This window comes from Rhinolophus sinicus, linkage group LG03 (assembly GCF_036562045.2).
Source record: "Rhinolophus sinicus isolate RSC01 linkage group LG03, ASM3656204v1, whole genome shotgun sequence".
Taxonomy (NCBI): domain Eukaryota; kingdom Metazoa; phylum Chordata; class Mammalia; order Chiroptera; family Rhinolophidae; genus Rhinolophus; species Rhinolophus sinicus.
Window position 1 is genome coordinate 56,833,425 of NC_133753.1, and position 24,799 is coordinate 56,858,223.

Below are 24,799 nucleotides of genomic sequence, written 5' to 3' on the forward strand. Positions count from 1 at the left end.
AGTCCTATACACCATTTTAAATGAAGGTATAGAGTGATTTCTCTACGTGAGAATTAACAGAAATATTTACATAGACACCCAAGTACATATTAAAGCAATTTTACAAAAGGAAAAAGTCAAAAACAATTAAGTATATTATGCACCTTTCCTTTCAAGAAATTCAAAACATTTTAGAGATATTTTTATTAATTCTTTCAACATTCCTATATATGTAACAGGAAATGCATTAGCCAATTTTACAGATGCTAAGGAGAGTAATAAAAAATATATTAGTCATCATATATTACATCTTTAATGTGTACTAATAGGAAGACCTGGTAACAAAATTCAGGTCTCCTACTGATACAATTCTTGGACCAAAAAGATACTAATGAATCCATACAGGTAATTGGACCCAACTCCTTCAACTCATAATTTAAAACCATTTCTGTATGGGGGGCAGGAGGTTCACACAGTGTGAGGGATATAAATGATAAACGTCTAAGTATTACTTTGTCTTGTGCACCTGAAACTAATAAAAGATATATATATTTTGTTATACTTAAAAAAAAAAAATTACATCATCTAAAACTTAAAAAATAAATAAGTAAATAATTAAATTTAAAAAAATCCATTCCTGTAGATACTGACACAAGTACTTTTTAGAAAAGTTCCTTAAACTTTAGTGGAAAGAATAAAATGCTCTCCAAAGTTAAAATGCACGTGTGCACACACACGCACATACATACTGCCCACCACTTTCATCTCTCTCTATAATATCAACAAAAAGTTTAAAAATTGTACCACTTCACATACACTATTCAAAAGATTAGTTTACCTCTCTTTTAATAATGGGATCGGGATGGTCTAAGCATTCAATTATTGTCATCTGGTGTTGAAGAGCCAGAGTGGGATCCTGCTGGATAACATAGGTAAGAGCCTTCAGTCCTAGCAACAAACATTACATTATACCAAGTGACAAAACAAATTCCCAGCAAATTTCAAAAGCTCTTTTTGTAATTTTTGTCAAAAGAACTAATCATCTTACCTAAATATTTCAGATTTATTTTAGGTGATAGAACAAATTTTCCAATGCACTTGGCAGCCTTCTCAAGTAATTCTGACTTAGGATAAATAGAATAGACTGTATGCACACATTCAAACAGAATAGCTAGAGAAAGAAAATACAGAACTGTCAGGGATCATGTTAAGGCACAATAAAAGCACAAATCTGTGTAGATTCATAACAAAACAAACTACCTGAAAGGTCAGTTTTAGTCAAAAATCTTTTAGAAAAATTTTCAAAATATGAACTTTACTCTTTTCAGGCTTACAGTTACTAGGATTATGTTACCACAGTATAATTTAAAGAGAATTGTATATATTGATAAGAATGATCATTCATTCATGCAACAAGTATTTACTGAACACCTCCTGTGTGCCAGGTATTGTTCTAGCAGTATGGATACAGCAGTGAACAAAACAAACACCCCTGCCCTCAAGGAGGTCACATTCTAACGGACACTTAAGTAATATACCTATTGTTCCTTATAAATAAAGGTTTCTAACACTCCTTGAAGGCTTTAAAATAATTTATTTTCAGGCAGTTTCTACCACTTATACACAGGAACTGTCTATGTGGTTTATTTCAAAGTGGTTTACATTAATATAATCATTTGCGGATGCTCTAACATTTATTTCAAAGTAGGGCCACTGTTCAAAAATCCTCAAGTCATTTCTTCAGTATTAACATCAAAGAATATAGAACAATCTATTGAACATCTTGATAGTGTTCACATTTGATTTTTTCATATGGTCAAACATCTGATAGCTAAAACAGAAGATCAAAGTGGACACTAAGTCAAGGAGCTTTGCCATGCTGGAGCTTTGCCGTGGTAAAAAGGAATCACTGAGAGAGGCACCATTAAGTCCTGCAGGTCCTACTGGAATCGCAGCATGAGAAGCGAGACACAGAATCAGTAGACTTAAAAACAGTTCTACTACAAGTTGAAGCACATCAAGTGTCCTTGACAGAATCACTCCTTCTGTATTTCCAAAAGCTTAAAACATAAAGATCGGACACTTCTTTACATACAAGATAGATCCTGATTATTCAACTACTAATGTTTTACATTGCTAAGTTGCCTACCAATTGAGGCACACATAAATTTTGTGTAAAAAGCTTTATATAAACCCTTTCTATACAAGGAGAGAAAAATCAGAAATATAATTTCTTATTAAAAAGGGAATTGACTTTTATTAAAGGAAAACCTACAAAGTAAGTTAATTGAACCTAAAAAGATATTTTGTATATTCAGATGTTGTGCTATAAAATGTCTTTGTGCTATGACTTCACAACTTTATGAACTAAACAAAGAGAGTCTTGGTCAATTAACTAATCAGCGAAGGCAGGCATGGGCAAACTACCAGTAAATTCAGACCTCAGTCTATTTTTGCAAGCCTGTGAACTAAGAATGGTTTTTATATTTTTTAATTGAGATATAATTTATATCAGTATATAACATTATATTAGTTTCAGGTTACAATTATTTATTTTAAAGGTTGTAAAGAAAAGCCAAAGGAGAATAGTGGCAGAAACCTATGTGACTTATGAAGCCAAAAATATTTGCGATTTGGCTCTCAGAAAGTTTGCCAAATCCTGAACTAACATGACAGTTCTAAGCAAAATTTAAAATGATGATGCTCCACTATCATAATTGACATATTTTCCTTTATGGATTCCTGCCATTTCAGAACTTTCCTGCTATCAAATTATTTTACTACAAAAGATTCTCATTACCCACCTAAACTAAACTTCTATATACAGGAGTTTAAAATCTAAAGTTCTATATATAGATGCTCATAAGATTTCTGGAAAGCTAGTATAGTTCAAAATTGCACTTTGTAGTCAATTTAGGCATAAATGAGCTGAAAATGAATTTAGTAGGTCTTTAAATTCCCACCCAAAGTCCCTTTATTCTCCAGCGCTACAAATATGTGAGTATAAGTCCATAAATGAAAAAGCAGCCACTCTGCTGTCTCCTCTGCAGTAGTTAAAAGTGCTTCTGAGGGAGGATTGCTAAACATACAACGTAGAGCTGTACTTACTCTTCCGGAGGAACCCAGGTCGTAACCAAAACACCACCAAATAACTATTACCAAATTAAAAATTAGTAACATTCTAAAATCTGTTACACTGGTTTATCACAGATATTTTGGGTTAGAATATGCACAAAATTTGAAGTTCTACTGCTACCTTATCCTTCAGACTAGACTTTACTTTCATTTTAAATGTTATGTCTCTATCTACTGACACGACTCTGGCAGGGAGCTGAGGGTACTGCCAGTGGGGGTGGAAGTCCAGGTCCTCCACTTTGCTCCTGACACTCTGAGAGGAGGGGATCCTGGTTCCTTCTGGGTGGGGGATGCGAGTATCTGCTGATATTACCCTGTTGGGAGAAGGAGGGACACATCATTACTGCTCCCAGTGTGGCCTCCACTGACACTGCAGGGGTGGCCTCAGTACCCCTGACCAGCGATCAAAGTCTTTACACTCCACTAGGCTTCCTCTGACACCTACCCAGCAAAGAGGGGAGACGTACTAGTTACTTCCTAGTCCTGGATAATGTGAAATCGGGGCTTCCCACATCATCTCCACTGACAATGAGGTGCTGGGTGTCGTTAACACCTAGCAGGGATGAAATTCCCGCTCCTCTCTTGGGCTTCTCTGTCACCAGCCTAGTGGGAGGATTCAAGCGCCTCCTTATACCTGTGAGGGTGGAAATATCAGCTCTCCACTAAGCCTTGCTGTACTGGGTGGACCCATAGTTATTTCTGTACACTAGTTGGCTGGAATAGAGGGGCTATTGTCTAAAAAGTTTCTGTCTTGCTAGTTTGCCCTTTTCTTCTTGGTCCTTTGGCGAGAGAGCAGGCTTTTCTTGGGGCATGTTTGGCCTGCACCTGTTGCTGGCTCTCCAGTATCCAGTCTGAGGTATATAAGACAAAAAGAAAACCTAGGGTGCTCACCGTGTTGTCCTTCCTTGCATCCCAGGATCCCTAACTAGTCCACCTCCATTGTCCCACCTTTCAGAGTCTTACATTCATTCTACATATAATTTCCAGGGTTTTCAGGCGTACTTAGTAGGAAAAACAGAGAAAGGTACTTCTATTATTTCTGATCATTCTGTCTCTTGTACTCCCAATTTACTAGTTTACTAAAAATGTCATTCTTATCAGTACCCTGCCCAAAAATCTTCTGTACTTCAGATTTACACAGTATGAAGTCCAAACTCATTTGGCTGCCATGAGAACACCGCCACAATGAGGCATTGCCACTGCTCCCACTATGAATCGCCCATTCAGGCGGGTGAGTCAGTTCTCTGAAACTGTTTTAACCATCCCCATTTTGGCACTTTCTGTCATGTTCCCTCTTTCTAGAACCCCTTTCAACCTGCCTTCTGGCTATGAATCCTACCTACCTTTCAGGGTCCTATTACATCAATAAATCTTTATGTGTGCCCTCAGACCCACAGTGATGGCTACTATTTCTGTAATATTTATTCCCTGTACCACCTCTTTGCATTCTGCCTTATACTGCTATTATGCTTTCATAAAAAGTTATCTCTTCCATTATAATGTAAATTCCTTGAAGGCAAAGATTACATTTCATACTTCTTCATATCCTCTACAACACTTTATACAATGCCTGGCACATAGCAGATACTCAATAAATGTCTTTGGTGTGATTTATTATTATTTCTATGATTTGACACTAAGGTAAGTTATAATAATGGAACTCTCATAAAAATATGGTTTAGAAAGTGTTAAGACTGACACCTAATCAGACAGGTAATTGGTAAAAGTAAAACAACTTTCTCTTCCTTCAATTCAGTTAAAATGGAACACTCATTGATTAACCCAGTGCCAGTTACTGGGACATACTGGTCACTAAGACAGACACAGTCCCTGCCCTTATGAAGTTTGTAATTTAAAATTCACAATCTGAAGCAGTAAAATTTTTCTATTAGGATTACTAGAGAATACTCTACTATTGATGAAATCAATGGAAACTATAAACTCTATTAATACAAATATAGGGTAAAAGCATAACAATGGAAAGATGAATAAAGGAAATAAACAGAACAGAAACCAGAAGGTTTCTGTGGCAAGATGAAACAATGGACTGACAGCCTACAAAGAAACAAATTGTTGGTGTTGGTTGCAGCAGTTTTAGTCAGAGAAGGGTGTCCTAGTGGAGAACATTAAAAAATATTTCATCAGGTATACAGTATTCTCCAGATCAAAAGGAACAGGTAACAGTGGTTATTTCCAGGAAGGGGAACTGGGTGGTGGGTGACAAAGATCGAACGGACACTTACTGTTCACTGTATACCCTTTTGTACCTTTTGAATTTTGAACCATGTGCATATATTACCTATTCAAAAAAATAAAAAAATTAAAGCTGAAATGTCAATTACAAAAAAAAAAAAAGCTGTCTTCAAGAAAAAGAAAAACCGATTCTTAACTAATTTTAAACTGAATTCGTTGAGAGCCTTTCAAACTCTTATCCTAGACACTGATTATATCTCAAGCAAAACTTTTTCACTTATTTTAGCTGCCTGCAGAGACTCGGACACTTTTCTGGATCTTCTGACAGCTGCTAGCCAAACCACCTGCCTCAGTAAGGGTCATCCTTACCTCTGGCCCCTTACTCTTCTTTACATAGCAGGATCCGAGATCGTATCAACTGCTCATTATACCATACACGCATAAGGGCAGGGCCTGTGTCTACCTTACCCTTCCTTTAATCTCCCACACTTAGCATGGAGGAATAACAAGTCAAGTAACTCCTCAATCTATACCTAGTTTACAAATCAAGTCTTTGTTTTGTAGGCATTCAATAAATACTGGTTGAACAAATGAATAAACCACTCATATTGCCTTTAATTACCACTTACACTACAAAACACAAAGCTATCCTTTTAAATTTACTATCCTAATTCACTACCATGTGATTTTCCCTGTACTAGTCTTATGCATACAATCTTTTCTCTTTATTCCCACTGCATCTTTGTCAAGCACTTTTATACTATAGTTAAACTAGTTCAATTTCTGCCCTCTAGTCTACCCTATACTTCTACCATCACTGTCCTTAAAGATCCCCAGTTTACCACTGTCTGAAAAAACAAGAAATGCTCTTCATCCCCTACTTCACAGTACTTCACCAGATTATGAAATGACTTTTCATTTGAGTTATTAGGTTGGTGCAAAGTAACTGCGGTTTAAAAGGTTAAAAATTGCAAAAACCACAATTACTTTTGCACCAACCTAATATAGCTCTCAATGCCTCTTCTACTGCTCTTCTCCGTAACATACAAAATTCAAACTGCTTTACTTCTATCTTTTAAATATCTCCAAATATCCCAATTTCTTCACTGAGCTTTCTCAGACTGATCAATAAAGAACTCGTTAGCTACTAAATTGGAAGATTTTTTGATTACTTTTCTCAGTTCTCCACCCTCCTCCCCAACTTAGTCTTATCTCCTATCACTGAATTACTCTGTGAATTGTATAAAATTGTATATACACAGGTATTGTCTCTTCACAAAATAGTATGTTATTATTCCACATATACCCTTATCTATGTCCTACTCATCCTTCAGTTGTGTTCTTGAATATCACTTTTCCTTAAAAACCTTTTTTGTTCTCCCCTCATCTAAGACTAGCTGCTACATTCTCCCACAGTACCCTGTAATTCTCCTTTATAGAATTTACAGCACCTGTTCCTATCTGTCTATTATGTGAGCTCAATGATTGTACTGTTTTATTCACAGCTGTATTCCAAGCATCTTGCACAGGGCCTGATAAATAACAGAAATCTAATAAATATTTGACAACTAGCTGACTGATTTAAGAATCGTCTTCTTAAATATGGAACAGGTCTACTAAGTTGATGAATATTTTCAATAAAGACAATTTCTCTAAAAAAATAAAGTTTTAAAAAGGAGAAATATTATATAATAATGAATTTAGATCAACATTTAAAATGCCTTAATTGAAAATTATTTCTATTAGTTATTCAATGCTTCCATTGAAAAATAATAACCCAAAGAATCACCTTAAAAATTAACATAAAGTTCCACTGGAATTTGTAGTATTCTAACACAAACGCAGCTATAATACTGGAAAACACTGCTAGTCATTAGAATAGCATTTACATATGTTACCTACCATATGTGACATTGTGATTTAACTCGGCTCTTCGTAAGGATTCATCAAGAACATCATACATTATTTCACTTGTCCTGTTTAAAAGATATTTTATTTGCAGTAGAATTATAGTATTATAACCCAATAAAACATAGTTTTTCAAACTCCTCTTTCTTTAAAACTGAGGATCTACAGAAAAGTGGAAAAAATTCATTTTATGAAGTTATGGGAATTTTACTCCTTAAAGATTCCATTTGCTCTTTTTCATGAGTTTAACTTCTGCTTTATCAATGTTAACTAGTCAATGAAGATAAACATAATTCAATCAACCTCTTGCTCAACCTGCACTTAGTTTGCAAATCAGGTTTTTGTTTGGTTGAATATACTATCTTTTATCCTTTTCCTTGTAATAAAATATTTCTGATTCAGGTTACTACAATAATATTTCATATATCCAGATCATTTCAGACAGTATTATTTTAACCACATAATTTTTTTAAAGTATTCAAATACTAGTCTTTCTTTGAGCAGCACTAGGTTCTTCAGAGAGAAAACTTTAACTTTCATTTATGTTACATATAAATATATTTTGTGGAATTAACAAATTTGGACATTCCTCTCTTTATGATCAGATTACAGTTACAATAACTGGGTGGAAGCAGATACTGTAAGAAAACACAGTGCTTTATAGAGCCCTAGCACTCATATTCCAAACCTAGAAAGTCCTCTCCAAAATGCCACTGTGAAAATTATGGCTTCTCAGGCCAGCCCAGTGGCTCAGGTAGTTGGAGCCCTGTGCTCCTAACACCGAGGTCGCCAGTTCAATTCCCACATGGGCCAGTGAGCTGTGTCCTCTACGGTTAAGACTGTGAACAACAGCTCTCCCTGGAGCTGGGCTGCCGTGAGCAGCTTGGTGTGAGCTGCCGTGAGGTACCGTGGGCAGCTGCCACAGGCTGCTGAGTGCTGCCAGGGGCTGCTGAGTGATAAAGCAAATGCAAGTAATTCATGAATCTAGGCAAAGGGCATAAAAGAGTTCCTTGTACTATTCTTGGAACTTTTCCATAAATTTGAAAAACTACGGCAAAATAAAAAATTACAAAAACATACATAATTGGAAAAATAACCATGAAAAAGTTTAATATAAATCATTGGTTAAAAGCAATTCAGACAAATGAATTAAGAAGGTGAAGCACTCACATCCAGCTAGAGCAACAGTCAGCAAATCATAGTCCACAGGCCTAATCTGGCAAGTGGTCTGTTTTGTATGACTGCAGGCTAAGAATGGTTTTTACATTTTTAAATGCTTGGGGGGAAAAAAAATCAAAATAATAACATTTCATGACCCATAAAGAGTGTATGAAATTCAAGTTTTTTATTTGTGTTTTTTTTTAAACAGAATTTTTTTTAACTTTTATTTATTTTTAAGAGTGCTTTTCCAAGACCCATCAGCTCCAAGTCAAATAGTTATCGCAATCTAGTTGTGGAGGGCGCAGCTCACAGTGGCCCATATGGGTACTGAACCAAACCGGCACCTTATTGTTAAGAGCACTGTACTGTAAGCAACTGAGCTAACCAGCTGCCCCAATTCAAGTTTTAATGTCCATAAAAAGTTGTGTGTTTTTTTTAATGAGCTATGCTCATTTATGTATGTCTATGGCTGCCTATGGTTGTTTTTGAGCTATACAATAGCAGAGGTGAATGGCTGCAACAGACAACATACACCTCACAAAGCCTAAATATTTATTATCTGGCCCTCGACAGAAAGTTTCCCCACCTGGAAACCAGAGTGATTAAGAAAGCTTCACAGAACACATAAAGCTTCATAGGGTTTAGATAAGCAGACAGCCAGGATTATCCCAGAAACCTGAATTTATATACTTTTTACAGTGGCTTATTTATCACCATTAAGCCAATCAAGCTTTGGGAGAATCTGGCTTATCATGAAACCCATAGGTGACTAAAGCCTAAGGCTATCAAACTTACTTAGTTTACCTTTGATCGTCTTTTCCTAGAAGTCCTAGTATTCTCAAGAGCTGAATTTGTAACCATGGTGCTGGCACACTGTGGTAATTGAAATCCACTGGGAGCTTTCCTCCAACTACTTGCTTCAAAATTGTTACAAAACTCCCAGTCAAGTCTTTATATCCAGATGAATTCTCCTACATCGAAAAAACAAACTTTCTGTTAATGTCTTCTCAAATATAAAATAGACATGGTTGAAATGCCATATAGAATCCAACTTAATATCACCATTTAGAAAAATTTTTTTACCATACCATTCAACTCTTCTTTCCTCATCTGACACAGTTTCAATGTATGGTTTCAACATTGTAGTCTATACCTTACACAACCCCCACTGGCTCTCTTCTTTTTTATAAGCTATTATGCGTCCCATGAAGTTGTATAAGAGTCACTGCTTGAAAAACCACACATCTGCAAATTTCAATTGCTGTCCTTAGCTACCATTTTTCGATGCTTCTTTAGTAACATTAAAAAATTTTAGGCATCGAAAAAAGACTAATTCTGTAATGTGCCTACAATTCATGCTTTCAATAACTTGTAAAAATTACTATTAAAAAGTCAGTAATAAAAACTTGAAATATTAAGCATTTTACTAAAAAATCTGAGTTTTCTTTTAATTCCAAACTTACATTTTTTTCTGATGGTAACTACTCAGTACCTGCTGAAATTTCCAACTTACCTTAATCATCCTAAGGTATATGTGCAAGGAAGCAGCCATGACCCCAACATCTCTGTCACAAAGTGCTTTCCGAAACTTAATATGGATATGCTGTACTTGATTAGGAGCAATGAGATAGAATTTGTACAATGCCAAAACAGCTTTTCTTCGTATAATCTCCCTAAAGATAAAAAATGAAATCTAAACAAGCCATCTAAATTGTCAGGCATTTAATTTGAAGATTATGCACCAGATGATTTCAATACTGTGTTTCCCCAAAAATAAGACCTAGCCGGACCATCGGCTCTAATGCGTCTTTTGGAGCAAAAGTTAATATAAGACCCAGTTTCGGGGAAACATGGTCTATCAGTTATCACCTTAATCTAAAACCAAAGAGAGAATTACACATTTATTATTAACTTCTTTATTCTAATCCACCAAATTATAAAAAGTGGGTATCTCTAGGAGAGACGACCTCAAGAGACTTAAACTGCTCATAGTATGTATTTCTCTAGCTATGGAATTTTTTTGGTAACAAGTATATATTACTTTTGAAACCAGAACAAAGAAGAAAGATAAACAAATTCCTTAATTTCAGAAATTCCATTTCTGAAAGCCGTATCTCTAGAAATTGGGAAAAGAATCAATAGTAAGTTTAAACCAGTAAGACGTCATTTCAGCTAGTAATAGTAGTCTGTTTATTAATATTAAAAGTCTCTTCAACATTCTGGATTTTCACATTTCTTTTTTTATATCATGGGCAAGCATATTTCAAATACTTTAGGTAGACAGGGAAGTACAGGAGGGACTCACAATAAACGATATTACTTCTCTCCTTGCCCAGCTCGTTTCAAAAACCTCGTTACAATGAAGAAGAAAGCATACACCAGACTCGCATTTCATTTGTCACAGATAATGTCTAGCACACAAGCAAAAATAAAGTTGCTATCCTCTGTTCATAATGTAGTTTTCAAGGAAGTATATTCCTTGTTATTCTCTCTCATGCCTATTTCTACACATCTTACATTTGCAGACAAGAGGGCAGTGCTCACTAACAACAAATGTCACAAAAGTGAAGTTTTTACTTTTAGGGTTCCTTAATATGTATTTCTGTTAACTACAATCAAGACTCTCAAAACTGAGATTATTCAATGCAATCCTCTGTGTTCCACTTAAGAATACCTTCTATTTCTAACAAATGGTCATCCAGTCTCTGCTACATTCCATTAACAAACAATTCACTATCTATCTATGCAAATTATGCCATGATGGAAAATTCTTTTCATATAGAAAAAAATCAGATTAATAAGAGATTTGCCAGTAGTATTAATACTATGGTAACTATAAACTACATCCCAGTGTATTGCTATTGGATGTTAATCAATATTAGTTCTGGGAGAGAGTAGGTAAATGAGGTGAGGAAACAGAATAGAAACTGAACAGGCTCAGGAATCCCTAAGTCTGGCCCTATGTGGTGGTACTAACACAAGACATCAAGAGATCTGGATTTGAGCTCCAGGTCTGGCATGCTGGCATACAGCCAGGGATTCAAAAGTCGAGTCTAACCCCTGTCTCACATCTTTGTGACATTTACTGGCCCACCTGTAGCTCTGCCCCATATGCTTTAGGTCTTTACTGCACAGCACGGAGTTAGGTATGGCCATAACTGCAGAAGCAGGGTTTCAAAAAGTCTAAATTCTAAACAAAAAAAATAAACAAACAAACAAAAGTCTAAACTCTAGTAAAAGACTGGAGAGGCCAAGATTTGAAATTAGAGTAGATGGGAAGCAATAAGGAGAAAATTGAAAAGGTAAATGGAAAGCAATAAGGAAAAAAATCAATTCTCAGAAGGATTACATACAGTAAAGGGTTAAATATAATTACCACAAAACACTGGTGTTATGGAAAAAATTATATAAAAATATGCTCTGCTATGATCAGATCAACCTATAATTAAGAAAAGCTAATATTTTATTTTCAATAATTGTCTATACCCATCATTTGTTTTAAATACAGATTTGACATATAATATTATAGCAAGTCTGAAAAACCCAACAAGTTATTCTATCATTCTTACCAAAACTATCATTTTAGCTGGAAGATTCACGGTCCAAGATTTCTTAAAAAATGACAAACCGTTAAGTCAACATTTTATAATCTTAGAACACTAAAAATACTGACTTAAAACATAAGAAATAAAGAAATATTGTATGAGTAACAAAAATATATTTATCAAGAATGTACATGTAACTATAATACTGTAATCACAAAGGAAATATGGAAAATATTGTGAACTTTTTCCTAGCTTTAAAGGTTATGAAGAGGTACGGTCAAAAACAAAATAATTCAAGTATGGTGAAAAGATAAGCCAAGCATTAAGCAGAAAGTTAAGGAACTGTACAAGATAAGATTAGCAAAATATTGTGATTAAGATTTATTGGGGTATTCTGCTATAAAATAGAATTTAAATGCTGCAGTTTTGATATAAAAGTACCCCCAGTACACTGAAGCTCTCCACTGATAGCACTTGAGTCATTTCCAAATGTTTGCCATTATTTTATTTTATCCTCAAAACAACTTTGTGAGCATTAAGGAGCTTCAACCAACCTCACACAGCCAAAGGAAAACCAGGACCACTGCTGGTTAGTGGCAGAAGTGGGAGGAAAGCCAAGGATTCCTGACATTAAGTGCCTCACTGTCTTCTCAGTTTAACTTTAGAAAGCTGCCGAACATTTTTCTAAACCCACATAAAAATAAAGAACAATGCTATCACGGATTTTTACATTATAGCTGGCAGTCAAAGAATACCCTCTACCCTGGTAGCATTAAGTTAGTTACAATAAATTTTTTCGTGTAAATTTTTGTTTTGAAATATACAGTATAGACAGCTATCCAAAAACAATTTACTTACTTAGAATGCTGAAGTTTATCTTCTATTAATGGAAGAACAGCTGGAATCATTTCTCGAGGGAAAATCTGGCTGACAATAGTAAGTGCCATACATACTTCCACCAGGTTAGTGCTCTGCAAGTCCTGACATAATTATTAAGCAAAGAAAACATTCAGTGCAAATTTCGAAGCTAGGGATAGTAAGCTTAATACTGCAATGGTCCTACATACTTCATAGTTTTATACTAACTTTATAATTAAGTTGCACATTAACACTTATCTCGTATTTTATAGGAATATCTGTTTCATTTGCCTTAATAGAGTCAATAGATAAATATACCCAAAAAGCAACTGATCCAAAAGGAAACTATATTTCTGTTCTGACACTGGCCAAAGTAATCTCCTTTATGACAGCTTTTTAAAACTTTTCTAAACTACCAACAAACCAATTTTAAGAATTTTTTCTTGTTAATCAATATTATGAGTGGAAGTTTAAAAGAAAGTCAAATATATACAACAAAATGAATGCATTCATATATACATAAAGTTTATAAATCATTCTAATAGAACCTGAAAATGTGTTTTTGAGAATTTGGAAAAATTTAAGCTACTAGTCACATTAAGAGAGTATATGACTTAAAATTCAGACATAACACATATCAAAAGACTGACACAAGATAATCATGGAAAAGCTCAACAATCAATTATACTTCATTACCAATTCTGATTAAAAGTTTAACAGGGAATAATATTGTGTGTGGATTAAATTGGTTTTATTACTTGTACATTTCAGTTACCCAATTACTTTATTCTCCTTTAAAATGACTTTTAGAATTTAAAAGATTTCAATTATTCAGTTATATCCCTTTAGAGCAGATCCTAGTGAATGATACGACAGCATGGAAAGTACACTGCACTGAGAGTCTGGAGATCTGAATTATAATTCTAACTCTGCTTTTTAAAATAAAACAATAATAACAGCAGCAGAAGCAATCTAACCCTCACACCTTGGTTAAGTTCTCCTGTTATCCTTATTATCCTCATTTTACAAATGCAGAAACTGATCTAAGAAATCTTTCTAAACCCATTATGTAAGCTAATCTTCAAAAATATCTAATTCAATATGATTGAGGAGAAATATCAGATGCCTGCAGAAATAATTTAAGGCTTCATATTAACCAACATATTACACAGTACCTTTACAACTGTATTCACAAGGAGAAGCAAAAGTTCATGACTTTCATGTAGAAATAAAGAAACCGCCAAATAACCTATAAAAGTTGAGGGGGAAAATTTCATTATTATCTGTCAAAAATTAACGTTTCCCAAGAAGCTAAACAAAGCAAAAATAGATCCAAAATTTAAGTGTCAAAGATACCAGTTACAGGTAAATATGAAAACAAATTACAAAATATGAACTTCAAAAACTTTGGAATGGAGGATTTCAGGTGTTCTTCATCCTGAAATCTTTCAGAATTATGTATTTCTCAGGACGTACTTGAAATGGAAAAGAGGCTACAGGTACCAACTTAAAGTCCTGTAAATGACAGTAGGAATATATGTCTCTATTGTCTGTGCAAATCTCCACAATCAAAACATTTTTAATCTTGTAGCCAAACATGTAATTATTCAAAAACTAATAACTACTACAGTTAATAGTGAGTTACTAGCTCTTTCTATTACTGAATGAGCTACCTAATACAAACCCATATGACGCAAATCACGTTAAGCCATAAACAATACCTTACTTTCTCAATTTGAAGATATACTACTGAGTGAATAATAGTCGCTGAGGAAAGAAACTTGTCTTCCCCATTAAATGTACTCACCGACTTATGCATTTTTATTTTAATATTAAAACAAAAAGTACACCTTAGCATTGAGGAAACACATTAATACTTTGGCAAATGCCATGTGCATGGAATCTAGATGCTCCGTGTCATTCTCCTGGCATCCTCCACACTGGTAACATTGGTTAGACAGTTACTATGTGTCAAGTACATTACAAGCCTCACCTCATTTAATCCTCACAACTCTATGAGGTAGGTATTATTATTATGCCCAATGTAACAATGAAGCCCAAAAAGGGTAATTGCGCACGGTCTACAGTGATTACACGGTGGAGCCAGGACTGAAACCCAGTCAGTAGGAGTTAGTTCATGTTTTTAACCCCTAGGCTGTCTCTCCACAGGCTACCTTAAGGCCCTATTCCCTCAATCCCATCCTCACTGTTTTTCATTCTTCTCAATTCTTTCAGCCCTTTCGTTAGGAATTCAAATGTTAACTACTCCCCCACCATTTACCAGCATCCATACTGTCTGTGTCTGTTGGGAACATGGGAAACCTGTAGAAACTTCCTATTTTCACAACCAAGTAGCTGCGTGACCCACTGCAACATCTTCACTGAAGGTCAGAGCAGAGCTATTACTCCCACAATCATGAGAGAGAAGAAACAACTAACTAGGGCCAAGAAAGAGATAAGAAAAACCCTAGAGAGCATTAAAGCAGAAATCAGATCTTATCAGACTGCTAAGAACTCATCTGCTCAGCTAAGGTATCACCCACACCCAAGTCACCAATATCAAGGCACAAGATCAACAAATTAATCCAAAGACAATCTCAGAGAAACCTTAATTCTGTTACAAAGAATTTCCTAACTGTTTGGACAATCAGGAAACAAGGAAAAAGATTTCTGTGACTCAGAAAATGAAAAAGTTTTCAGGAAAACAAATAACAACTATGATTATAGAGTATATTTGAAATGACTAAGAGTGAACTATAAGAAAAGAATACAGGCTTTGACTCATAGAAACTTTGGTTCACATTCCAACTCCTTCATTCATTAGCTCCATGACCTTGGACAAGTAACTTGACCTTTCTGAAGCTCAGTTTTCTACTCTGCAAAATGAATATACTATGTCACAAAATAAAGCATCTAACATAATGCCTGACTTAATGGCTACTGAACTTTATCTATTCAACAATATTCATATAAAAAATGAGGCATACGCCACCAGAGAAAGCACCAAAACTAGCTTTGGAAATCTCAGGAAAGTGGATGAGGCAATAGTACCAGAATGAAGACATAAAAGACTTAAATGCTATCTTAAAAAAAGAACTTCCACTCATTAGCACACATAAAGAATATCTGATACCTGCAGATATCTAGTTGGCAATAAAATATTTCCCTAAGGAAGACCATGAACCTCAATAAAAATGACTCAGGTTGCTTTCAAGATAAGCCTTCATAACTTCAAATAAACACACGTAGGTTATTTGTTGCAACATTATTTATGAGAGCAAAAGTAAAAAACAACCCATATGTCCACCAATAGGGACCTGACTGAAAAAACTATGTTATACCCATCCACCCAATTATGCAACTGTTCAAAAGTATGAAAATGTCAAAATAAGGTATAGAATAATCTATATAGCATGTTATCTTTCCTGTAAGAGTGTGAGTGTGTACCCATGCATTTGCTTGTTTTTTTTCAAAAAGAAACAAAAGATTAATCAAAAACTAATGAAAACATTAATAGTTACATATGGGGCTAAGAGGTAAACTTGGTAAAAGGGCTAGAGTTGAAAGTGAGACTTCTCTGATTACACCCTTCTATAAGGTCTTAACTCTTGAACCATGTAACACTTCACATATTTTAAAAATTGAATTAAATTGAAAATGAAAAAAATTTACGAAAGTCTAAAAAGCAGAATATAGCCAACAGTTGTGCAAAATAACTATACCACCAACCATCTAGTATTTATTGGCTATCTATTGTTTTCAAAATTTCCTGCCTTTAAGGATCTTAAAATCAGTTCGGAGTTAAGATATTAATATATGAAAAGACAACACCATAAGATAACAGATGGTAGGAGCCACCTGAGTGACCACAGAAGAGTTAAAACTTGATTTGGAATATGGAAAGGGAGAGACAGGATGCCAGAAGACATTCTACTTGGAGGGAAGCAGAAAACAAATCTAGAAGTTGGAAGGGGATTTGGTGGAGTGAGATTCAACAAGTGAAATATTGTGTGTATATAGTCTCAGAATCGTTACCAAGACATCTCCCACCCCCACCCCAGCACCTGACAGCACAGGTCTATATAACTTGTGAAGAACGTTGGTCCTTGGCAACATGACACAATCAACTCCACTGAATAAACATGTTCTACTCCTATACTAGTCTAAACTGCTTCCTTCTTGGGATTCTGATTTAGCTGAATCCGTATGAATAGAACATTTAACTCCTTGAAAGGATGTTTTTCCTAATAGCCCTGAAGATTGATTACGGAGATAAATTTTTTAAAAAGACGCCTGTAATCCTCATAGCTAACATTTGTGAAACTGAGAACAGTGTATTTTAAATTATTCAAGTCAATCTTGGTTGTATTTTATAAAGAAACATTTCTGATCATTAACATTTCTGAGGTTAGACAGACTTTTTTAAAATCAGCTTTACTGAGGTATAATTTACATACAAGAAATCTCACTCATTATAAGTGTCAAGTTCACTGAGTTTTGACATATATATGTGTACATATATACAGGTACATACATACATACATATATATATATGTGTGTGTATATAGTCATTTAACCACCATCACAAGAACAGGCAATTTTTAATCTTCTCTATAACTCCTATGAATGAATGCTATGAATCAGGAAAACTGACTTCATTCATAGGCTTTGATTTTTGAAGTACTTTTGAAGTATCTTTTAAAGCTTTGGGAATTACAAAGCAGTATTCTAAAAACATACTACATACACGTTGTCATTCATTTTACACAACAGCTGGACTTTTAAGGACTACATTAAGTATAAAGTCTTCAACACATACATACCTACTCTTTTTTCTAAAAGGTTTCCTTGTTGTGCCAACTTGATTGCATGTATGTAGCCAAAGGAAGCATCGTATCCAAGCATTTCACAATATATAAGTCTTACCATACATTCCTTCATCATTTTCTAAAAAAAAAAAAAAAAAAAAATCCAGTAACTGTATAAATAAATAGGTTTTGATTTTATTATGTTTATTATGTGGTAATCATTTAACAGGGAAATCCTTTAACCCTGGCACCAAAGAGAAAATATATATATAAAATAATCACCCAAAGTCAGACTTTTTAAATAAAAGTTGCTCCCAAATTTAACTACCAAGGGTATTCATTTTAGTCAAATAATTTCAAAATTTTATTAGTGGCAACACTATAAAATAAATCAACTGTAGCTATTTCTAATTCTAGGTGCCTCTCATGTAAAATTTGGTTATAACATGAGACACATGATCCTCAAATAAAATTTCACCCATGGTAATCTGACTTGGCTTCTAGAATGCAGCATACCATTTTAATATATTTTGTCAAATGAAAACATCCATAAAATTCCCACAAGTTGGTAATAATTTCTGTAATGAAATATTTTTACATTTAAAAACCAAATTGCACGTGGCCTTTCTTCAGAATTATTATGCTGTATGTAATATGCTATAGTTTGCTTTATAGGTTTATTTTTCAACAACTCTAGTAATTATTATGAATTAAAGGGCATAATGGTATAGCCACTCCAATATTTTAATTTTTTAACTGGGTCTTTCAATATTTACAACACAAGCAAGTAAGGTGTTTTAAGAGATTCTATAAATTTCTTTTATTAGTATGATAATATTTACATTTTTTAAGTATTTGCATCATTGGGTATTCTCAATACTTACAGCAAACTTTTATCAGAAATAAAAAAATACAAATGTGTTTCAAAATAAGAAAAGCTCACAGACTATTTTAATACTTAAAAATTAATGAGGATTAGTATATTACAGGATTACTAAATCACACAATCCTTAGGAAACAAAACAAAATATTTTAAAACTAAAGATAATGATGTTAACATTTCATTTATACATGTATATATATAAATATGAAAAGTCTAAAAAGAAACCATAGGAAAATCTTAGGAGAATAAGATTTAATTCAGGTCACTTATGTTTAAAGTAATAAAAGTCAATTCATTACCACATTAAGACTACTAAATACTGAAAGAAAAAAGATTAAAAGATACTGGAAGTCCCTCTTCAAAAGGTTTCTAAGTTTATTAGGAGTGGAAAGTATTATTTAAGCCATTAAGTATCAACCTGGGTTTTGTAACATTTTGTTAAATATCTCAGAATTTTTTGTAAGTCACTATGAACCTTAAGTAAAATTGTATTGCATATGTTGTTATTCTCTTATTTTTAGAAGATAAAGTGTATTCCCCAATGCAAGAATTCTCCTTACAATTCTCTAAGGAACTCAGCCAACCTCTTCATGACCATCTCAGGGGCAGACTACTCTGTAAGGCATGCCCAGAGTTGGGTGGCCATAATTATAAACTCTTCCTTCCAAACTCTGCCTCCCTAACTTCTACCTATTTATCTTAGTTCTGCCCTCGCCAGGTTTATGCCTGGCAGCAATAAAAATTCTATTTATTAATACTAGCTACAGAAAATGGAAATCTAACAAAATAAAAAGAGAGAAACCATTTTTGCTTAACATTTCTATCAATGAAGCACAATGGTTTTATACATACAGATATACACATACGTATATACACAAGCATATATATACACAGAGATATCAGATTAGCTATGTTTTGAGTTTCATTTGTCCCCATATTATTATGATCCTAAAAGGAAATATACATTCTCTCAGACTTTACAAGTGTTATTCATGTACACACATCTATGCATGCAAAATGATTACCCCGATATTTTTATTAGAGGAGGGAGAACATTCCCATAGTGACTTACACACAAAAGGTACTTACTAAATATTTGCTGAAAAATGTCGCTTGGAAGAATCTCATTATGGGAAATAACATTAAAATTAGGAAAGAAAAAAAAAATCCTAGGTCTTAGTCTAACTATGTAGGGACAACCCTACAGTAACCTGCATATAATAGCCACTCATTAAACAGTTGCTGAATGTTGTTTGAAAAATCAACTTATAGGGAACCAAGTTTAAAAACAATTGGATTTTGGCTTAGCTGCTGGGCAATACACTTAGTTTTACAGCAAGAAAACCATTTTTTCTACCTTGTCAGTCAGTCTATACTCCAAGATGTGTAATGGTAAAATGAGATCTACAATATATCAATTCAGGTCTGAAAATACTATTTTAAATGATATATCCTAACCTTTTAATGTGCACATTAAAACAATAAGATCAGCACTGGGGACCCAGGAGTATTACCACATTTATGTAATTATCATCATGTTGGCGCTAAGTTGATTTCTGTCAAGCAGGTCTTTTCCCAGTACAACCAGTCAATAATAAAAGGCTAAATAAAATTAATATCTGACTCACTACCATCCATAACAGATTGTGATTATGATAAATTAGGTTTTAGCAACTGATCAATTAGATGCCACTATCGAGTCCATAATGGACCAGATTTCAAATTCTATATGTGTTGGCACTGATTATGCAAACTTACCAGTGTTGTTGTAGGAGCCGAAACAGTTGCTTTCAGATTACTCAATTCCTGCTGGATTAATTTCTCTTCCTCCTATAAAAGTGAAAATATTTAAACACATGAATAACTGTGTTTTTAAAACTATAACGTTTTTAAAGGGGAAAATGCAATTTATAATACTTTCAATAAAAAAGAAACATTATTTTAAAAGAGAGTTATAAAAAGTATGTACTTAAGATTTGCTTAAAGGCATTTCTCCAACCCTCAGAATCATTCCTGGAAAGATTCAATATTTCCAGTCTAACCCACCATTTCTCTTTCCTTCACTCAGTTACTGTCCCCTTAAGGACAGTTTAGCAAAAAGTGGTTTTAAAAACAAAAATTAACAGTGGAAAGAAAGTAGAAAAGAAATTATTCATATACTGGCCCAGGATGAGATTCTCACACTCCCCTTAAAATTAAAATCTTATGGAATAGAGAAAAAGGGTAAGAAGTCAGAAACAGAAATCGGTCTTTTTCCCTTACACTATCCTTTTCTCCTTATTCCTCATATCCTTTTCCATCTCTTGCTCTAACACACACAATAAACATACTAATGTGGTCTGTATTGTGTTTTACCTCCGTTAGCACTTGAAAATTGGCCCTATTTTTGGCTAACATAATGCTATCTTTAAATTACACAATTAATTAGACAATGTCAATCGGGTGGCTAATCAAGAACTACTAGTGAAGTCCTGCCACATTTAGACAACGTACGTACAGTTTCAAACCGCAATTTAAGACCAAAAGTATTTTTAATTTCATTCAGCATCTCATAAAAATTAGCAAAGAACAAAACATTAAGACAAAGACTATTAAGCCCACAAATATGAATTCTGAATGTGAAGCAGACCCTCTCCAGCATGGCATCATCCTATTTGTTTAAAAACAACATTTTAAACACTCAGAGCACTTCGAAGAAGAAACCTTCCCTCTTTGTCTTTCCTTCTCTCCAGGCACTTATTTCATTGAATACTGCTTACACTGTCTTAAACCCAAGATGTATGACCAATTCCTAGGGAAAAGGAAAAGCGTTTTACTGTTTCCTCTGTGTCTACCACATAACTTCTTCTAGAAATATCTTTTGAACAAATTATGACATAACACGTGATCTCTTAAGACAAACTCCCTGAAGTCTGAATCAGTATCTTACACAATCTGTGCAACCACCAAAAGTCTGGGAACTTAATAACTTCTATTATAACTGCTCGTTTTCAAAGTCCATTTGAGGCAGTGACTTACTCAGCAAATTTTACATTTAGGGAGAATTATGCTTTTCCTCTCCTCTACCCGTTGGTCTAACGTAAAAACCTCAAGCTCTGCAAAGATATTCAACAACAGGTTCTGATGGCAGTGTCAGTTCCCGTGTGTGACATCTAGCAGTTGAAAGAACTGAGGGAGAGAAAGAACCTGAGCAGGGAAACTTTGTTCAAGGTAAATAATGCTGACACTTCTATTGCACTTGGTATTTTCGCACGCTTGATGTCTCATCTAATCCTCGAAACAAACTACGAAATACATATTGGTAGCTTTGCACTCCAACGTTCAGGAAACACATGGAGGTTCAAACATTAAAGAGATTTGCACCCTGATCATAATGAGTCAGTGTCCGGGCCAACTGTGGAAACCCGGCCTCCCAAATATCAGTTCGGGTAAGTGACGCTTCCAGACAGACGCAAAAACGGACCGGCACACAAGCAGTCCCTGAGCCCCGCGGGAGGACCAACCCCGTGGGCTCGCCGCTGGACCAGGGCCTCCCAGAGCGGGGGGCTCCTCCGGGCGTCCCCGACCTCCCGGCCCGGCCCGGCCGGCACCTACGTGCTTCGAGGTGAGCGCGGTGATACCGCGGACGAGGCCGCCCAGCCGCGAAGAGAAGGACGCCGTGGCGGCCGCAGGCCCACCAGCCCCCTGGTTCTGCAGGAAGAGTCCCGGCAGCGCCGTCAGCGTCTTCTCCACTATGTCGCTCATCGCCGCCGCCACCGCCCGCGCTCCAGCCGCCGCCCGGCTTCATGCCCGGCTCGTGCCCCGCCGCCCGCCCGGCCTCCGTAGGCACTTCCTGTTTGTTTGAAGAAGAAATCTTTATTCGCGTCCCCGGTGGACAAACACAGTGTAGTCTCCGAGAGAGGCCGCCGGGGAGCGCAAGAGTCCACGCGAAGGAAAAGCCGCTCGCCACGCCTGCGCGCTGGGTTGCATCCTGTGGAGGAATCCAAGCGCGGGACTTCGGTGCTTTCGATGGCAACCCCGGGATCCCGCTCATCACCAGGTTCTCCTGAGGACGACCTCTGGCTCCTCCCTTTTGCAGTTGGTCCTCCAACGTCTCCCTTTCGGTTTAGCAGCCCCTGCCCAAGACCGCGTTGGGAGGTGCACAGTCCTGGCCACCGCTCACTGATAGACCACAAGCAATCCGCCCCCCAACCGCCACCGAACCCCGAGAGGCTGGATTGACGCGGGTGCTCCGCGCCACGCGGTCCACGCGGTGCTGGGGTCTGTGGTGGTTGGTGGTGAATGTGCGAGTGTCCTGCGGACCCATCTTGCGGGTTTCAAAGCCCGCCGCGTAGGGGGGCTCGTGGCCACTGTTGCTTCTCATCCATCTCTCTTCTCCTGGGATTTGGGGAACAGCCAAGAAAGGCAAGAGGTCGCGCAGCCAGCCCGGCCCCGGCCGACCTCGCATTTTAAAGGTCACTTTCCTGGACGGGACTTCCCTGGCCTGGCCAACTAAGATAGGTCTTCCTGTTCTACCCTTTCATAGGCTCGGTTCTTTTCCATTTTAGAACTACTCACAGCTGCCACTACACACAAATATTCATATCCCTATAGAGCGGATATCTATTGCTATTACCCCAGTTTCTTTCTACCTAGAACAGAATCTAGTACAGTGGTTCTCAAAAAGTGGTCTGATGACTTCTGAGGGTACCTGAGACCCTTCCAGGGGGATCCACGATGTCAAAACTATATGCATATAACTTAAATGTCATTTGTTGTGTTTACTCTCATCCTCTCGGGAGGGTACAGAAAAGTTCAGATAGATGACTTAACAATCGCTCTACTGGCTGGTGAAATGTGTGTTTGAGTACTCTTGTGTTTTCTAGAATCTGCTAAGGTTTAGGATATAAATGTGTGCGTTTTCAGAGATTAATTCAGTTTGTCTTCAGTACTTCTAGTGTGTTCTTACGATCTATCTTCACTTATACGTAACCTCTGTAATATTAATCTTCCAACAAATGATTTTTTGAAATCCCTAACTTGCTTTGTACCAATGCAGAAACACAAGAAAAAGTTGTTTTGTTGACTTGTTTTGCAAGAATATTTTTAATTTTATCTAAAATTGTTACACTTTTAGAATTTGGGGGGATTAGCACTTTGTGAGGGGTGTATATGTCTAATCATTATATTGTTTTGTACACCTGACACTAATTTTAAAAAATAATAATAAATATATATTAGATGCTGTTAGAAAAAAATTTTTTAAAGAATGTAATCTTTTATTCTAAAATAAAATTTAGTTTGTAATTTTTTTTAATGTTAGTGTCTTTCATTGGCTTACAAAAGGGGGATTAGAAGGCTTGCTTTTTAATCCGTCCCACATCAAAAGATGCTTAAAAAGATGATATTGACATCAATATCAGAGGATTCTGTGACTTGGGTAAAGAGAAGAATCTGGGTAAAATTGAATAAGAAAATATAACAAAAGCTTCTTTCTTTTCCATGGCTTTAGAGATACTAATAATTTACACTGTCTTGTCTTATTCAACAGAATATTTCAAATACTATCATGGTGCCAGTAAAGTTAGGGCATTATTTTGAGACCGATCATACAGTTTAAAGGAAAGGGAGTTAAAGATTTTCAACATGTTAAGTTCTTCAAAAGCCAAAGCTTTCTTGTTATCACTTTTCAAACAAGAAATGAAAAACCAACTGAAGCATCTTATAAATTAGATTATTGTGTTGTACTGGCTAGGAAAGAGTGCACAATGGCTGAGAGACTAATAAAGCCCGTACATTATTAAGTGAATGCCTGCTAGATGAAAAAACAAAGAAATCATGGCAGTACTACTTTCTAAAGACGCAGTAACTCACCAAATTAGAAATTTAGTTGCAAACTTAAAGACTGAGTGAACGTCTCATCTGCGGTTATACCGCCTTTAAAATGGATAAAAATGATCTAATTACAGATGTAGCTAGACTTGTTGCTTTGCTTATATCTACCCAGTGTCAGCACGACTAGTACTTGAAGATTTTTATATAAATTCTGGGCAGTAAACACAAGGGGTGCTGAAATAAAGTGTTGAACAATTTTATTTAATCTCATAGTTTATTCTGGAACAACTGTGCTATTTGTACTGATGGTATAAAAGCAATAATGGGCAAAACTACTGGCACCTCAACACAAATCAAGGCAGAGGCTGCAAACTACTCTTCAACATCAGATACATTAAAAAAAAAAAAAAAATGCCAGTTTCACCTAAGAATGTCTTTGATGAAGCAGTAAAAATTCTTAGTTTTATTAAATCTCTACCATTGAGTACATTTCTTTTAAAACTGTGTGTGACAAA

General features: G+C 35.6%; 1 protein-coding gene across 2 annotated transcripts in view; it reads right to left on the minus strand.

The window, feature by feature from the left end:
• AP4E1 (adaptor related protein complex 4 subunit epsilon 1) overlaps positions 1-22,309 on the minus strand; it is a 66,601-nt gene extending 44,292 nt beyond the window's left edge. For both annotated transcript variants that reach the window (XM_074327746.1, XM_019730653.2), the window contains exons 1-10: positions 22,065-22,309; positions 20,229-20,300; positions 17,603-17,726; positions 13,955-14,028; positions 12,780-12,901; positions 9,890-10,049; positions 9,181-9,347; positions 7,210-7,283; positions 1,028-1,150; positions 818-927 (exon numbers count right to left, since the gene is read on the minus strand). In XM_074327746.1, coding sequence (XP_074183847.1) covers positions 818-927; positions 1,028-1,150; positions 7,210-7,283; positions 9,181-9,347; positions 9,890-10,049; positions 12,780-12,901; positions 13,955-14,028; positions 17,603-17,726; positions 20,229-20,300; positions 22,065-22,214 — 1,176 coding nt within the window. In that variant the 5' untranslated portion in view covers positions 22,215-22,309. The remainder of the gene's footprint in view (positions 1-817; positions 928-1,027; positions 1,151-7,209; positions 7,284-9,180; positions 9,348-9,889; positions 10,050-12,779; positions 12,902-13,954; positions 14,029-17,602; positions 17,727-20,228; positions 20,301-22,064) is intronic.
• Positions 22,310-24,799: the final 2,490 nt, after the last annotated feature.